At 47.2% G+C, this 12,500-nt stretch overlaps 1 protein-coding gene across 2 annotated transcripts in view; it reads right to left on the bottom strand.

Moving 5' to 3' along the window:
• The window catches only part of LOC121580120 (melanoma-derived growth regulatory protein), a 16,940-nt gene that overhangs the window by 2,675 nt on the left and 1,765 nt on the right, over window positions 1–12,500 (bottom strand). Inside the window, exons 2-3 of one of the 2 annotated variants that reach the window (XM_045224945.1) lie at window positions 10,672–11,042; window positions 7,972–8,648 (exon numbers count right to left, since the gene is read on the bottom strand). The exons of the other annotated variant lie outside the window; for it this stretch is intronic. Coding sequence (XP_045080880.1) covers window positions 8,001–8,648; window positions 10,672–10,686 — 663 coding nt within the window. The 5' untranslated portion in view covers window positions 10,687–11,042 and the 3' untranslated portion in view covers window positions 7,972–8,000. Of the gene's footprint in view, window positions 1–7,971; window positions 8,649–10,671; window positions 11,043–12,500 lie in introns of those variants that run through there. 2 annotated transcript variants of the gene reach the window in all.

Here is a 12,500-nt window from a genome sequence, read left to right as displayed (position 1 = left end):
TAAGATTGAATCGTTCTACACCGGCACTGACGCTCGTCAGATGTGGCAGGGCTTGAAAACTATTACAGACTACAAAGGGAAGCACAGCCGCGAGCTGCAAAGTGACACAAGCCTACCAGATGAGCTAAATCACTTCTATGCTCGCTTCGAGGCAAGCAACACTGAAGCATGCATGAGAGCATCAGCTGTTTCGGATGACTATGTGATCACGCTCTCCGTAGATGATGTGAGTAAGACTTTTAAGCAGGTCAACATTCATAAGGCCGCAGGGCCAGACGGATTACCAGGACGTGTACTCCGAGCATGCGCTGACCAACTGGCAAGTGTCTTCACTGACATTTTCAACATGTCCCTAACTGAGTCTGTAATACCAACATATTTCAAGCAGACCACCATAGTCCCCGTGCCCAAGGACTCTAAGATAACCTGCCTAAATGACTACCGACCCGTAGCACTCATGTCTGTAACCATGAAGTGCTTTGAAAGGTTGGTCATGGCTCACATCAACACCATTATCCCAGAAACCCTAGACCCACAATTTGCATACCGCCCCAACAGATCCACAGATGATGCAAACTCTATTGCGCTCTACGCTACCCTATCCCACCTGGACAAAAGGAACACCTACGTGAGAATGCTATTCATTGACTACAGCTCAGCGTTCAACACCATAGTGCCCTCAAAGCTCATCACTAAGCTAAGGACCCTGGGACTAAACACCTCCCTCTGCAACTGGATCCTGGACTTCCTGACGGGCCGCCCCCAGGTGGTAAGGGTAGGTAACAACACATCTGCCACGCTGATCCTCAACACGGGGGCCCCTCAGGGGTGCGTGCTCAGTCCCCTCCTGTACTCCCTGTTCACCCATGACTGCATGGCCAGGCATGACTCCAACACCATCATTAAGTTGTGGTCCTCTGTAGCTCAGCTGGTAGAGCACGGCGCTTCTAACGCCAAGGTAGTGGGTTCGATCCCCGGGACCACCCATACACAAAAATGTATGCACGCATGACTGTAAGTCGCTTTGGATAAAAGCGTCTGCTAAATGGCATATTATATTATTATTATAAGTTTGCAGACGACACAACAGTGGTAGGCCTGATCACCGACAACGGTGAGACAGCCTATAGGGAAAAGGTCAGAGACCTGGCCGTGTGGTGCCAGGATAACAACCTCTCACTCAACGTGATCAAGACAAAGGAGATGATTGTGGACTACAGGAAAAAAAAGAGGACTGAGCACGCCCCCATTCTCATCGACGGAGCTGTAGTGGAACAGATTGAGAGCTTCAAGATCCTTAGTGTCCATATCACCAACAAACTATCATGGTCCAAACACACCAAGACAGTTGTGAAGAGGGCACGACAAAGCCTATTCCCCCTCAGGACACTGAAAAAATTTGGCATGGGTCCTCAGATCTTCAAAAAGTTACAGCTGCACCATCGAGAGCATCCTGACTGGTTGCATCACCGCCTGGTATGGCAACTGCTTGGCCTCCGACCGCAAGGCACTACAGAGGGTAGTGCGTACTGCCCAGTACATCACTGGGGCCAAGCTTCCTGCCATCCAGGACCTATATACCAGGAGGTGTGTTCTTAACAGCTTCTACCCCCAAGCCATAAGACTCCTGAACAGCTAATCATGGCTACCCAGACTATTTGCACTGCCCCCCACCCCACCCCATCCCCCTCTTTTACGCTGCTGCTACTCTGTTTATTATTTATGCATAGTCACTTTAACTCTACCCACATGTACATATTACCTCAATTACATCGACTAGCTGGTGCCCCCACACATTGACTCTGTACCGGTACCCCCCTGTATATAGCCTCCCTACTGTTATTTCACATTGACTCTGTACCGGTACCCCCCTGTATATAGCCTCCCTACTGTTATTTCACATTGACTCTGTACCGGTACCCCCCTGTATATAGCCTCCCTACTGTTATTTCACATTGACTCTGTACCGGTACCCCCCTGTATATAGCCTCCCTACTGTTATTACACATTGACTCTGTACCGGTACCCCCTGTATATAGCCTCCCTACTGTTATTTCACATTGACTCTGTACCGGTACCCCCTGTATATAGCCTCCCTACTGTTATTTCACATTGACTCTGTACCGGTACCCCCTGTATATAGCCTCCCTACTGTTATTACACATTGACTCTGTACCGGTACCCCCTGTATATAGCCTCCCTACTGTTATTTATTTTACTGCTGCTCTTTAGTTATTCGCTTTTATTTCTTTACTTAACACTTTTTTTATTTCACTTTTTCTTTAAAAAACTGCATTGTTGGTTAAGGGCTCGTAAGTAAGCATTTCACTGTAATGTCTACACCTGCTGTATTCGGAGCATGTGGCAAATAAAATTTGATTTGATATCCATCAACAGCAACCTTGGGAAAATGCTCAATGAAAACAATGTACTGAACAAATGTCAAATTGGCTTTTTACCAAATTACCGTATGACAGACCACGTATTCACCCTGCACACCCTTATTGACAAACAAACAAAACAAAGTTTTCTCATGCTTTGTTGATTTCAAAAAAGGTTTTGACTCAATTTGGCATGAGGGTCTGCTATACAAATTGATGGAAAGCGGTGTTGGTGGAAAAACATACAGCATTATAAAATCCATGTACACAAACAAGTGTGCGGTTAAACACATTTCTTTCCACAGGGCCGTGGGGTGAGACAGGGATGCAGCTTGAGCCCCACCCTCTTCAACATGTATCAACGAATTGGCGAGGGCACTAGAACAGTCTGCAGCACCCAGCCTCACCCTACTAGAATCTGAAGTCAAATGTCTATTGTTTGCTGATGATCTGGTGCTTCTGTCCCCAACCAAGGAGGGCCTACAGCAGCACTTAGATCTTCTGCACAGATTATGTCAGACCTGAGCCCTGACAGTAAATCTCAGCAAGACAAAAATAATGTCTTTCCAAAAAAGGTCCAGTTGCCAGGACCACAAACCAAATTCCATCTAGACACCGTTGCCCTAAAGCACAAAAAAAACATACCTACCTCGGCCTAAACATCAGCACCACAGGTAACTTCCACAAAGCTGTGAACAATCTGAGAGGCAAGAAGGGCCTTCTACGCCATCAAAAGGAACATAAAATTCAACATTAGGGACTGGGAGACTAGTCAGGATCGAGGAAAAGATTAATGGAGCAAAGTACAGAGAGATCATTGATGAAAACCTGCTCCAGAGCGCTCAGGACCTCAGACTGGGGTGAAGGTTCACCTTCCAACAGGACAACGACCCTAAGCACACAGCCAAGACAATGCAGGAGTGGCTTCGGGACAAGTCTCTGAATGTCCTTGAGTGGCCCAGCCATAGCCTGGACTTGAACCCGATCGAACACCTCAAGAGAGACCTGACAATAGCTGTGCAGCAACGCTCCCCATCCAACCTGATAGAGCTTGAGAGGATCTGCAGAGAAGAATGGGAGAAACTCCCCAAATACAGGTGTGCCACGCTTGTAGCGTCATACCCAAGAAGACTCGATGCAGTAATCGCTGCCAAAGGTGCTTCAACAAAGTACTGAGTAAAGGGTCTGAATACTTATGTAAATGTGATATTTCCGTTTTGCTTTGTCATTATGGGTTATTGTGTGTAGATTGATGAGGGGAAAAAAAACTATTTAATCAATTTTAGAATAAGGCTGTAACGTAACAAAATGTGGAACAAGTCAAGGGGTCTGAATACTTTCTGAAGGCACTGTATGTATTGATATGTAGGCTATATGTATGTATGAATCTGATATGTCACTTTTTTTATTTATTTTTATCCAACATTGTACATTGGAGATATAATCGATTATACACTCCTGGGCTGCACGCGCACCATACAAATATGAAATAGAACATCGTCCAGGCTTGACGTAGTCATTGACTGCCTGGCTGCTCCAGAGTGGCTTGACGTAGTCATTGACTGCCTGGCTGCACCAGATGGCTTGACGTAGTCATTGACTGCCTGGCTGCACCAGATGGCAGTGTACGAGTGGGTTTCTTTTGACAATGAACGTCGGACTACAGCCATATATTTTTGAACCTAGAAGACCTATAGACGGCAGGTTGGCTAAAGTAATGTCTAGTTGGTCAGAAAAGTATGAGAAGTTACAGAGTGAGTGTCTTTGATAACTGCCTAGTTGGTTAGCTAGCTATTTAAGTGTAAAACACAGCTAGCTAGATAATGAACCAACTGCAATTATCATAAACCTTTATTATCCAGGTAGCTACAGTAGCTAAATATCTGTCAGATGTAAAGTAAGCAGGATCGTGGCATGTCAGAAACAATACATGTTGGCTAGCTAACTCACGCGAGCGAGCGAGCGAGCTAATGCCTACAGATGTATCTCGGGGGTGAAGCCTACTTTCTGAATTAAGCAATAGTCGATACTTCTAGAATTAATAGGGTTGTTATTTAGTCGTAAAAATTAATGAAAACAAACATTTGCTTTTCTGGTCTTAATTTAAGGTTAGGTATAAGGTTATCAGCGTGGTTAGGTTAGGCTTAGGTTTAAAATCAGATTTTATGAAGAGAATTTGGATAAATATGTGGGATGTATGAATTTGTGGCTGTGGAAACTAGTGACAAACACTGCTGTCATTTACAGGCATGAATCATGCATCCAGGTTGAAGTTTGCGATCAGCAGGAACATGGAACTTGCCAGTAAGTTATGATATTATCTTTTCCTTTACATTGCATTATACCATTTCAAGAGCTAATACTGCACTCATATAAGAAGTGGAGAAGTCTTATGCACCAAACAACGGTCTACTCCTGGAGCAACTCTGGAGCAACTCCTTGTCAGAGAGACTGTTGGTGAGATGAGACGTAGTGCCATAATATAAATAATATCTTAGTTAGTTATAAAGTCACATGTATGCAATATAATTTGTCATAGCTGTTATCTCTGCAGGTTTGTCATCTGATTTTTTGGAGCCTGGTGGAGATAGATGCCACCATTCTACAAGGCAGGACATTTCTCTGACCCAGGAACATGGAGCACTCCGTATCAGTAAATCATTATATTATTGTTTTGCTTTACATTGCATGATACTAGCCAGGAGGCCCTGGGCCAGTGGGAGGTATACTAGCCAGGAGGCCCTGGGCCAGTGGGAGGTATACTAGCCAGGAGGCCCTGGGCCAGTGGGAGGTATACTAGCCAGGAGGCCCTGGGCCAGTGGGAGGTATACTAGCCAGGAGGCCCTGGGCCAGTGGGAGGTATACTAGCCAGGAGGCCCTGGGCCAGTGGGAGGTATACTAGCCAGGAGGCCCTGGGCCAGTGGGAGGTATACTAGCCAGGAGGCCCTGGGCCAGTGGGAGGTATACTAGCCAGGAGGCCCTGGGCCAGTGGGAGGTATACTAGCCAGGAGGCCCTGGGCCAGTGGGAGGTATACTAGCCAGGAGGCCCTGGGCCAGTGGGAGGTATACTAGCCAGGAGGCCCTGGGCCAGTGGGAGGTATACTAGCCAGGAGGCCCTGGGCCAGTGGGAGGTATACTAGCCAGGAGGCCCTGGGCCAGTGGGAGGTATACTAGCCAGGAGGCCCTGGGCCAGTGGGAGGTATACTAGCCAGGAGGCCCTGGGCCAGTGGGAGGTATACTAGCCAGGAGGCCCTGGGCCAGTGGGAGATATACTAGCCAGGAGGCCCTGGGCCAGTGGGAGGTATACTAGCCAGGAGGCCCTGGGCCAGTGGGAGGTATACTAGCCAGGAGGCCCTGGGCCAGTGGGAGGTATACTAGTCAGGAGGCCCTGGGCCAGTGGGAGGTATACTAGCCAGGAGGCCCTGGGCCAGTGGGAGGTATACTAGCCAGGAGGCCCTGGGCCAGTGGGAGGTATACTAGCCAGGAGGCCCTGGTCCAGTGGGAGGTATACTAGCCAGGAGGCCCTGGGCCAGTGGGAGGTATACTAGCCAGGAGGCCCTGGGCCAGTGGGAGGTATACTAGCCAGGAGGCCCTGGGCCAGTGGGAGGTATACTAGCCAGGAGGCCCTGGGCCAGTGGGAGGTATACTAGCCAGGAGGCCCTGGGCCAGTGGGAGGTATACTAGCCAGGAGGCCCTGGGCCAGTGGGAGGTATACTAGCCAGGAGGCCCTGGGCCAGTGGGAGGTATACTAGCCAGGAGGCCCTGGGCCAGTGGGAGGTATACTAGCCAGGAGGCCCTGGGCCAGTGGGAGGTATACTAGCCAGGAGGCCCTGGGCCAGTGGGAGGTATACTAGCCAGGAGGCCCTGGGCCAGTGGGAGGTATACTAGCCAGGAGGCCCTGGGCCAGTGGGAGGTATACTAGCCAGGAGGCCCTGGGCCAGTGGGAGGTATACTAGCCAGGAGGCCCTGGGCCAGTGGGAGGTATACTAGCCAGGAGGCCCTGGGCCAGTGGGAGGTATACTAGCCAGGTCTCTCTCTCTTTCTAGCACTCACTACCTCTATCCGTCTCTCTCCAGGTGCTACAGAGACATCTGACCAACTAGCTGCGATCTCTCCAAAACACAGAGATGTAAGCTCCACTCATAACAGTATACTCTGTAAACCTCCTCCACTGTGGCAGTCTGCTTGTGTGATGCTAGCATATTATCAAGGGCCAATGGTTGGATTGGAGTTACTGTACTCCCTCCAACTCATGCTCTCTCCTCCCTGTAAAAGTCTCCCAGACTTATCAAAACGTGTCCATCCCCCTGTTCCCAGGTGAGTCTGCTGGGCTATGGAACTCTAGAGAAGCACATCAAAACACCTTCCATCCTGTTGTCAGCAGGCCGTTCCCTGAGGAAGGATGCAACTATCAAGGCTTTCAAAGGCAACATTTTGGGGATGACCAACTGCAATAAAGTTTTGTATAAACAATTCATTTTCATGTTTGTATTGTAAGATTACAAAACAATAACTTTTTCATAGCATATTTGACATGTTGGTCTTCAATTTTTTATGAACTTCTGTGAAAACTTCAACATCCAGACAAATACACTTAGAGTTTCTGATTTAAAAGGTCTAAAATAAATGCAAGTCTCATGTCCAGAGAGAATACATGTTTATTAACGTATATCATACAGGTGTCTCAACTAAAATATATATCCCCGACAAGATTGAAGAATGTAAGTCGATGCTTGCGTCTGTAGCAGTTGGTGTGAATTTGAGTGGTTACATACAATACATGTTGACAGAATGGCTGTGAGGCAGAGAGAGTGTTGCTGTACTCCCAGGTAAGGCCCTGGGCCAGTAGGAGGTCAGGTCTCCCTACCTCTATCCGACAGAATGGCTGTGAGACAGAGAGAGTGTTGCTGTACTCCCAGGTAAGGCCCTGGGCCAGTAGGAGGTCAGGTCTCTCTACCTCTATCCGACAGAATGGCTGTGAGGCAGAGAGAGTGTTGCTGTACTCCCAGGTAAGGCCCTGGGCCAGTAGGAGGTCAGGTCTCCCTACCTCTATCCGACAGAATGGCTGTGAGACAGAGAGAGTGTTGCTGTACTCCCAGGTAAGGCCCTGGGCCAGTAGGAGGTCAGGTCTCTCTACCTCTATCCGACAGAATGGCTGTGAGACAGAGAGAGTGTTGCTGTACTCCCAGGTAAGGCCCTTGCTTCTGGAAGGTCCCAGTATTCAGACAGGCAGCTTGAAGAAGATGATGTCACCATCCAAGTCCATGTAACAGCATGCAGGGGTCTGATAGGGAGATGACAATAAATACATGATGTATCTTTCATCACCAAAGACGTTAGCATTTACTGCACATGTTGATCAACAATTCAAACCTTTTGTCAGTGTCATTGATATTTGGAAATTCACATACAATATTCAGTTCATAAGCAGTGACAGTAATACTGGGGTCCTGTGGTGAAAGACTGCTGAGCAAGGTATTGGGCAACAGCTTTCCTCCCAGGCTCGTATTCACAAAGAGTCTTCAGAGTAGGAATAGTGATCTGGGACCAGCTCCCTCTTGTCAATGTAATCGTATTCATTGTGAGATAAAACGCAAAACTGATCCTAAATCAATACTCCTACTCTGAGCTGCTTTGTGAATGCGGTCCCTGGTCTGTCTGCATGCTGGCCTGTACGGTCCCTGGTCTGTCTGCATGCTGGCCTGTACGGTCCCTGGTCTGTCTGCATGCTGGCCTGTACGGTCCCTGGTCTGTCTGCATGCTGGCCTGTACGGTCCCTGGTCTGTCTGCATGCTGGCCTGTACAGTCCCTGGTCTGTCTGCATGCTGGCCTGTACGGTCCCTGGTCTGTCTGCATGCTGGCCTGTACGGTCCCTGGTCTGTCTGCATGCTGGCCTGTACGGTCCCTGGTCTGTCTGCATGCTGGCCTGTACGGTCCCTGGTCTGTCTGCATGCTGGCCTGTACGGTCCCTGGTCTGTCTGCATGCTGGCCTGTACGGTCCCTGGTCTGTCTGCATGCTGGCCTGTACGGTCCCTGGTCTGTCTGCATGCTGGCCTGTACGGTCCCTGGTCTGTCTGCATGCTGGCCTGTACGGTCCCTGGTCTGTCTGCATGCTGGCCTGTACGGTCCCTGGTCTGTCTGCATGCTGGCCTGTACGGTCCCTGGTCTGTCTGCATGCTGGCCTGTACGGTCCCTGGTCTGTCTGCATGCTGGCCTGTACGGTCCCTGGTCTGTCTGCATGCTGCAGTCTAGTGACTCCCTCTTCATCTGAAATGCAACAACAGCAAAAACATGAATAAGAATTAGCCGGGGTTAGTTAGTTAGTTAAGTTAATTAGTCAGTCAGTAACTTAGTTAACTAATGAAACACTAATGTAAACGTGCACAAGCCTTTTCATCCAAATTGTACCAAAACAACACAGCCTATTTGCAGGGAAATCATAGAGGGGCATGTTTCAGTCACCAGTGCATCAATAAGCAGGAATTAAGTAGTTAGACTTTTTTTTTCTCACAATAGTCAGTATTATAGCTGGAAAATATACACTACTAGTCAAAAGTTTGGACACACCTACTCATTCAAGGGTTTTTCTTTATTTTTACTATTTTCTACATTGTAGAATAATAGTGAAGACATCAACACTATGATGTTAAAAGTGCCTTCTTAAAAGTTAATTTGTGGAATTTCTTTCCTTCTTAATGCGTTTGAGCCAATCAGTTGTGTTGTGACAAGGTAGGGGGGGTATACAGAAGATAGCCCTATTTGGTAAAAGACCAAGTCCATATTATGGCAAGAACAGCTCAAATAAGCAAAGAGAAACGACCGTCCATCATTACTTTAAGACGTGAAGGTCAGTCAATACGGAACATTTCAAGAACTTTGACATTTTCTTCAAGTGCTGTCGCAAAAACCATCAAGCGCTATGATGAAACTGGCTCTCATGAGGACCGCCACAGGAAACACCCAGAGTTACCTCTGTTGCAGAGGGTAAGTTCATTAGAGTTAACTGCTCCTCAGAAATTGCAGCCCAAATAAATGCTTCACAGAGTTCAAGTCACAGACACATCTCAACAACAACTGTTCAGAGGGGACTGTGTGAATCAGGCCTTTATGGTCGCATTGCTGCAAAGAAACCACTACTAAAGGACACCAATAAGAAGAAGAGACTTGCTTAGGCCAAGAAACACGAGCAATGGACATTAGACCCGTGGAAATGTGTCCTTTGGTCCAAATTGAAGATTTTTGGTTCCAACCGCTGTGTCTTTGTGAGACGCGGTGTGGGTGAACGGATGATCTCCGCATGTGTCGTTCCCACCGTAAAGCATGGAGGAGGAGGTGTTATGGTGTGGGGGTGCTTTGCTGGTGACACTGTCTGTGATTTATTTAGAATTCAAGGCACACTTAACCAGCATGGCTACCACAGCATTCTGCAGCGATACGCCATCCCATCTGGTTTGGGCTTAGTGGGACTATCATTTGTTTTTCAACAGGACAATGACCCAACACACCTCCAGGCTGTGTAAGGGCTATTTTACCAAGAAGGAGAGTGATGGAGTGCTGCATCAGATGACCTGGCCTCCACAATCCCCCGACCTCAACCAAATTGAAATGGTTTGGGATGAGTCGGACCGCAGAGTGAAGGAAAATCAGCCAACAAGTGCTCAGCATATGTGGGAACTCCATCAAGACGGTTGGAAAAGCATTCCAGGTGAAGCTGGTTGAAAGAATGCCAAGAGTGTGCAAAGCTGTCATCAAGGCAAAGGGTGGCTACTTTGAAGAATGTCAAATGTAAAATATATTTAGATTTGTTTAACACCTTTTGGGTTACTACATGATTCCATATGTGTTATTTCATAGTTTTGATGTCTTCACTATTATTCTACAATGTAGAAAATAGTAAAAATAAAGAAAAACCCTTGAATGAGTAGGTGTGTCCAAACTTTTGACTGGTACTGTATACAGTAGTTGTTATTTTCTAGAAACCTAACAACAGTCCACTTAGCTAGCTAAGGTGGTGAACTCAGACTGATCGTGGGAGTTAGGTAACGTTAGCTAACTTTCCCCCAGCAGTTTCAATCTAGCTAGCTAGCTAATGGCATTATTACCAACTTTATCAATCACATGGATTGCTTAGCAAATATAGCTATTTGTTTTCCCCTGGCATGTAAATCTGCCTAATACAGCTTGCCAGTTGCTAGTAAAGTAGCGTGAATAAGTCAGAAGCCAGCTAGCAATGCCAAGTTTATGCCTTTTACCAACAAAAGTCATGTACACATATAAAATAGATAATTACCTTCAAGCAGATCATGTTAGTTTCATTCTAAGACTTCAGGCCGAGGAGTAATAGCTCCTTGTTTGTAGAACCGGCGTCTTCACCAGATGTTGTCTCAGTCAGCTCCAGTCTTCACCAGATGTTGTCCCAGTCAGCTCCAGTCTTCACCAGATGTTGTCCCAGTCAGCTCCAGTCTTCACCAGATGTTGTCCCAGTCAGCTCCAGTCTTCACCAGATGTTGTCCCAGTCAGCTCCAGTCTTCACCAGATGTTGTCCCAGTCAGCTCCAGTCTTCACCAGATGTTGTCCCAGTCAGCTCCAGTCTTCACCAGATGTTGTCCCGGTCAGATCCAGTCTTCACCAGATGTTGTCCCAGTCAGCTCCAGTCTTCACCTGAACCAAAGTCACAGGCTAAATCACAGGTTGTCATGTACTTGAGGGGGCGTTGCTTACTAGCGCATGTGCTGCACATATTTCTTTCTTTAGCAGCCCGGGGGAAAATATAATAATAATAATAATAATATATTTCTAAATGGTATTGCCATCTACAAGGGTTGTGTGTTCTCTATATACTGAACACAAATATAAACACAACATGTAAAGTGCTGGTCCCATGTTTCATGAGCTGAAATAAAATATATTTTCTGTACGCACAAAAAGCTTACTTCTCTCAGATTTTGTGCACAAATTTGTTTACATCCCTGTTAGTGAGCATTTCCCCTTTGCCAAGATAATCCATCCACCTGACAGGTATGGCATATCACACCTCCCAGGCCCACCAATGGCTGCGCCCCTGCCCAGTCATGTGAACTCCATAGATTAGGGCCTAATGAATTTATTTATATTGACTGATATCCTTATATGAACTGTAACTCAGTAAAATCGTTGAAATTGTTGCATGCACAAACTGAGCAATCAGGGGAGAAGGGCCTTGGTCAGGGAGGTGACCAAGAACCCGATGGTCACTCAGACAGAGCTCCAGAGTTCCTCTGTGGAGATGGGAGAACCTTCCAGAAGGACAACCATCTCTGCAGCACTCCACCAATCAGGCCTTTATGGTAGAATGGCCAGACGGAAGCCATTCCTCAGTAAAAGGCACATGACAGCCCACTTGGAGTTTTCCAAAAGGCACCTAAAGGACTCTCAGACCATGATAAACAAGATTTTCTTGTCTGATGAACCCAAGATTGAACTCTTTGGCCTGAATACCAAGCGTCACGTCTGGAGGAAACCTGGCACCATCCCTAAGGTGAAGCATGGTGGTGGCAGCATCATGCTGTGTGGATGTTTTCAGCAGAAGGGACTAGTCAGGATCGAGGAAAAGATGTACAAAGCAAAGTACTGAGAGATCCTTGATGAAAACCTGCTCCAGAGCGCTCAGGACCACAGACTAGGGTGAAGGTTCACCTTCTAACAGCACAACAACCCTGAGCACATAGCCAAGACAATGCAGGAGTGGCTTCGGGACAAGTCTCTGAATGTCCTTGAGTGGCCCAGCCAGAGCCCGGACTTAAACCCGATCGAACATCTCTGGAGAGACCTGAAAATAGCTGTGCAGCGACGCTCCCCATCCAACCTGACAGAGCTTGAGAGGATCTGCAGAGAAGAATGGGAGAAACTCCCCAAATACAGGTGTGCCAAGCTTGTAGCGTCATACCCAAGAAGAGGCTGTAATCGCTGCCAAAGGTGCTTCAACCAAGTACTGAGTAAAGGGTCTGAATACTAATGTAAATGTGATATTTCTGTTTTTTATTTTTTATACATTTGCAAAAATGTCTAAAAAGCTGTTTTTGCTTTGTCATTATGGGGTATTGTGTGTAGATTGATGAGGGGGGGTGTGAAACAATGTAA

The sequence above is a fragment of the Coregonus clupeaformis genome, chromosome 15 (assembly GCF_020615455.1).
Source record: "Coregonus clupeaformis isolate EN_2021a chromosome 15, ASM2061545v1, whole genome shotgun sequence".
Lineage (NCBI taxonomy): Eukaryota > Metazoa > Chordata > Actinopteri > Salmoniformes > Salmonidae > Coregonus > Coregonus clupeaformis.
Note: the sequence above shows the minus strand (reverse complement) of the source record. Positions and strands in the feature narration are given on the sequence as shown.